The sequence below is a fragment of the Myotis brandtii genome, unplaced genomic scaffold, assembly GCF_000412655.1.
Source record: "Myotis brandtii unplaced genomic scaffold, ASM41265v1 scaffold130, whole genome shotgun sequence".
NCBI lineage: Eukaryota > Metazoa > Chordata > Mammalia > Chiroptera > Vespertilionidae > Myotis > Myotis brandtii.
In genome coordinates this window covers 516,508-521,905 of record NW_005354596.1, presented here as the reverse complement: position 1 = coordinate 521,905, position 5,398 = coordinate 516,508, and the positions used below count along the sequence as shown (strand labels likewise).

The 5,398-nt window shown below is 53.3% G+C and overlaps 1 protein-coding gene across 1 annotated transcript; it reads right to left on the bottom strand.

Moving 5' to 3' along the window:
- Positions 1 to 261: 261 nt before the first annotated feature.
- Positions 262 to 3,471, bottom strand: CLIC1 (chloride intracellular channel 1). The gene is made up of 5 exons (XM_014534469.1): positions 3,322 to 3,471; positions 3,009 to 3,134; positions 2,517 to 2,623; positions 1,506 to 1,687; positions 262 to 657 (listed from the first exon to the last, which is right to left on the bottom strand). Exons 1-5 carry the CDS (start codon positions 3,375 to 3,377, stop codon positions 496 to 498), a joined length of 633 nt encoding a protein of 210 aa, XP_014389955.1. The 5' UTR covers positions 3,378 to 3,471; the 3' UTR covers positions 262 to 495.
- Between the last annotated feature and the right edge of the window lie 1,927 nt (positions 3,472 to 5,398).

Below are 5,398 nucleotides of genomic sequence, written 5' to 3'. Positions count from 1 at the left end.
ACCCCGCCCCCCTTCTCGGAACTGGGCCCCGCCCGGCGAGCGTTGCACAGGCCCACCCAGACATGGCCGCCCCTTCAGGCTGGGTAGCAAACGCAGCACGGACCCACGAGACAACGCGACAATGGACTGGCAGTAAAAATGGCCAAATCACCGCAAGCACCCTTCTTCTAATTCCTGGCTTCTGCCCGGAGCTCAAGGTCACTGACCCACCCTGCATTCGGGTTTCCCACATTTCAAGCCCCCTTTGTGTGATCACAACACTAGATTTTCATTCTGTATTTTATTACTGAAATACATTGTCCTACCAATCAGTCCCAACCCCCACCCCCCACGATAAAAATCTCACCCAGATCCCCCATCCTTCCCTCCACCCCCCAGGCAGTCCTGCACAAGTCTCCAGAATTCACTGCCCACTGGGCATTTTGGAGTGTGTCCCTTGGGTAGCCAAGGGAAACCACCCGGGGCCTTTGTGGGGGGAAATGGAGGGGAGGGAGCTTATTTGAGGGCCTTGGCCACTTGCTCATAGGCCAGCTCGATCTCCTCATCGTCGGGGCAGGTGGAGGCGAACTCCTCGCGCGCATAGGCATTGCGCAGGTACCGATGCACTCCCCGGAACACCTCGGGGATGGAGAAGCCGCGGTACTTCTTACACACCACCTGGGTGGGGAGGAGAGGAACAGACATTAGCCTCAGGGAAGCCAGACTGGGCTGCCCCGCTGCGGTCTTTCTCTTATCCCAGCCTTCTTGTCCAGGCGTTAAGTCTCCGCTGTCCAGCTCTTTTTCCTGTGATTCTGACCTGCCACGTGAATCATCTGCTCCAATTGGCTTTCTTAACTCTTTATTGTCCTATACTGTCTTCACTTTTCCTCTCTACTTACTGATAACAAGCCCCTTTTCAGACCAATTCCAATGGTACTACTTTTCTCCTCTTGGTTTTATTGAGCTATAAATTACAAACGATTAAATTTTTCTCTTGAAATTTCCACAGCGACTTTTCTCTTTGTTTCATTGGGGGCAAGGACTAATCATCACACCACTTTGCCTTTCAGTGTTCAATACGCAGCTCTGTGGCAGACGGACATCGGGCCCAGATTTCACAAACTAAAACCATAGCTTTAAGGCTGTGACAAAAGATGGGAACCAACAGTTTTCATCTTCCACAAGAGGAGGTGGAAACCGAAGCTATGAGGAGCTAAAGCTTTGATTGTAGGAAGAGCCTGCCCTGTCTGGCCTGGGGATTTGGCAGTGCCAGTGGCAGGAAGAGCATTCTTGAAAGTAACACTGGGATGTGTTCCTCTCCGCCAGCCGGCTTGCACCCAGCTTGTATCTTGGAATGTAATTTTCACAAGCAAGTCTTGTGGGCAATGACCGCTGAGAAGGAAGGGGTGGCATTTACTATTAGCAGCAATCTATGGAAACCGCCCTAAGAAAGAAATCACCGTTGCAGTGGTCGTCACGGGAAGCCATCCCAGCGGCCATCCTCTCCTCCCACCGTGGCCACCCACCTGCACTATGTGGAGCTTTGGCAGCAGGTTACAGTCCGCCAGAGTGAGCTCATTTCCATCCAGAAACTTCCTCTGAGAGATGCCCTCGTCCTCAGCACTGGTCTCGTCCACTTCCTCTGGGAGAGGGGATGCCAGGTAATTGTCTAAAACTTTCAGGGCTTTCAGGAGCCCCTTCTCCAGGTCTGCACAAGAGAGGGCATTGGCAAGAGCATCAAATGATTGACACAGTCCAATCCTAGAAGGTTCAGGGGGCAGGTTGGGGTGAGAGGATGAATACTAATGCTAGGCCCGTCCAAATTAACAATAGCTAATGCAGTTAGCTTTCTGTTATTGTAAGCACTTTATATACAAAAACTCATTTAATTCTCACATCAACCCACAAAATAGGTATTGTTATGCTCATTTTATAGATCTGGAAATAGATTTATAGAGGTTAAATGAATTGCCCGAAGTCACCCAACTAGGAGGATCTGTACTCAGGTAGTCTGGATCTAGAGTCACTGTTCTTTTTTTATTCTTTTCTTTTCTTTTTAAAATATATTTTATTGATTTCAGAGAGGAAGGGAGAGGGAGAGAGAGATAGAAACATCAATGATGGGAGAGAATCATTGATTGGCTGCCTCCTGCATGCCCCACACTGGAGATCGAGTCCACAACCTGGGCATGTGCCTATGACCAGAATCGAACCCGGGACTTTTCAGTCCAACACTCTATCCATTGAGACAAACCAGCTAGGGCTAGAGTCACTGTTCTTAAGCATAACCCTGTTCTGCCAGAAAACAGGCAAGCAGCCAAGCCAACCCAACTAATGACCCCAGTCGGCAGAAGAGGCCAGGGAAAAAATGAGAGATGCTCAAGAGTCGTGGCCAATGAGAATGCAAGGAGAGATGGGAGTTAAGCAAAAACATCTCCCTTGATGTTGAGATCTGAATTCCTAGGTGCTCCAAATGCCTCCCATCCCCTGGATCTCTCGTTCCTCCCGGGACCCGGGCCTCTAACCACAGGACTCACTGTCATTGAGTGCTGGGTTTGAGTTCTTGATGTAGGCAGAAAACTTGGCAAATATGTCCAGGCCAGCTGTGTTTGACTCAGGGTTCAGAGCTGCCAGCTTGGGGTACCTGAAAGCCAAGGGGAGAAATAAGGAATCCTACTGGGAGGAGCCTCAGCCCCATCACCATCTGGCTTGTTTGTTTTTTTTTCAATCCTCACCCCAAGGAGTGAGGATATTTTTCCCGTTGATTTTTTAGAGAGAGTGGAAGGGAGGGGGAGGGGGAGAAAGAGAGAAAAAAAAGGAACATTTATGTGAGAGAGACACATCGATTGGTTGCCTCCTGCTCGCCAGGGATTGAACTTGCAACCCAGGGACATGCCTTTGACCAGGATTCGAACCTGGTTCTTGGGCTGACGCTCTAACCACCGAGTAACCGGCCAGGGCGCCATCTGTTTTTTATTTCTTCAGAGTCTCCCAGCTCCCCCCACTCCCCTTTCCCAGTGCCCCAATACCTGGGAGGACACAGCACTGCCTCCAGAAACTCCTCAATCTTGTTGGTGTCTGTGTGCACTTCGGTGCCATACAGCAGAAAAGGGAGCTGCCCTCCTGGGCACAGCTTCTGTACTGTCTCAGTTCGCCTGTAGGAGAGAGAGGCCACGCATCGGGCTTGAAAAGGGGGTCAGAGAGGACCAGGAAAAGGAGATGGAGGGAGGTGGGAAGAGAAAGGGGCTCTTGGTAGAAGGGAAAAGTTCAGGATGGAAGACACAGGTGACTGTGTGTGTGTGTGAGCACAAAGGGTGTTTAGAGGAACAGAAGTGGGCCTACCTCTTGGTGTCAACGGTGGTGACGTTGAAGGTGACTCCCTTGAGCCAGAGCACCATGAACAGTCTCTGGGAGAAGGGGCAGTTCCCAATCTTGGCGCCATCACTGCCAGCCTGAAAAGCAAGCCCCACCTCAAGTTAGGCCTGGTGTACCCCACCCATCCCCAGGCCATTCTGGGCATTTCCTATTCCCAGACCTTCTCTCTCTCTCTCTCTCTCTCTCTCTCTCTCTCTCTCTCTCCAGAACTGGGTACTCCACCCTGGGCTCAGTCAAATCTAGAGCAGATCAGTGGAAACATTTTCTACAAAGGCTGGCTTCTGGTTTTTCAAATACTTAAGTATAGGCGAGAGGTGGGCAGAGGGATGGGTTGTGGAGAAATGAGAGGATCTGGACCCTGGAGAGGGAAGACTGACAGCAGCGTAGTTTTCCTTGTGCTACTCTAAGTACTTTACACACAAAAACTCATTTTAATTCTCAGACCAACCCATGAAGTAGCCCCGAGAGGGACTTGGTGAGGCCAGAGATGTAGGCTAGCGGCCTGGGTTCCGGATTGGAGTAGCGCCCGAGGACAGGAGAGGCGGGGCAGGGTTTGCAGACAGAGTTCTGGTTCTTATACCTCCACCCACTCCGTTTCTGGGCAGCTGCTGGGGAGTCGAGGGGCTCACAGCCTCGCCCTAGAGAGGTAGAGGGGCTGCTCTCTAATTGGCAAGCGGTGACCTCATCCCTCCAGGGACACCGCCCCCTAGGCTCCGGATGATTCATTTCACCGGTGTCTCCAGCCTTAGCCGCTTCCTTCCTGCCAAGGAGTGGGGGCAGGGAGCCGTGAGGCCGAGGACCAGCGGTAGAGGCCACCTTCCTCTCCCCGGCCCTGCCTGCTGGGTCTCCCGGCACAACCCCTCTGGCGCCAGATAACCCTCCTCACACAGGACCCAGGGCCAGAATCTCTGCAGCACACACTCACCCGGGAGTAAAAGTAGCCCTTGAGGCGAGTGTGAGAGTGCGGTGGGGACCACACCCAGGGGCGGCCCAGGCAATGGCTGCCTGAGAAGTAAAGCATAAAGACAGGGAGAAACAGGCAGGAACACCCAGACAAGATGAACAAAAGGGGGCAGCGAACAAAAGAGGGGAAGCGGAGAGAAAGGAAGCAGGAAAGTGAGGGGGTGGGGAGAATAGCAAACAAGAAGCCGGGTGTCTGCCAAGGGGAAGGAGGGCGAAGAGAGGAGGTCCAGAGAGGGGCGGCACAGCCCTCGTGGGGAAGGGAGCAGGGTGGGAACAGCGAAGGCCAAAGGCCGGGCCTGCGGTTGTTGCTGCTGTTTTTTAATTAGGGGGGGGGGGGAAGAAGAGAGAAACATCGATGTGTTGTTCCACTTATTTATTCATTCATTGGTTGATTCGTGCATGTGCCCTGGCAGTGGTCGAACCTGCAACCTTGGTGTATTCGGACACCACCTAACCAACTGAGCTACCGGGCCAGGTCTGGCCTGCGGTTTTGATACCCAAATGCTATGGGCCCACAGAGGGGGGAGAGAGTTGGGGCAATTCTTTCTCTCCTGCTTCTACAGCCTCTAAGTCTAAACCCTAAAGGCCCTAGCCAGCGCCCCCTCTTTCTGACCCCTCTCACCTAGCCCAGCCCGGAAGCAGCCACAGGGAACTCTCCTCTCCTCCACACCCCCTTTCTCTCTCCCCAGGTCCCCAGGCCCTTCTCCACGCACAGCCTGGCCAGCCCAGCTTCTTGCACTCCACTCCCACTCCCCTGTCCTCCCACCCCTTTCCCAGTGGACCCCTTCCCACTCCCAGGGCTCCCTACCACACTCACACACACACACTCACACACACACACTCACACACACACACACACCCCCACTCACACACACTCACACCCACCCACTCCCCTGTCCTCCCACCCCTTTCCCAGTGGACCCCTTCCCACTCCCAGGGCTCCCTACCACACTCACACACACACACTCACACACACACACTCACACACACACACACACACCCACTCACACACACTCACACCCACACACACACACCCACTCACACCCACACACCCACCCACACCCACACACCCACTCACACC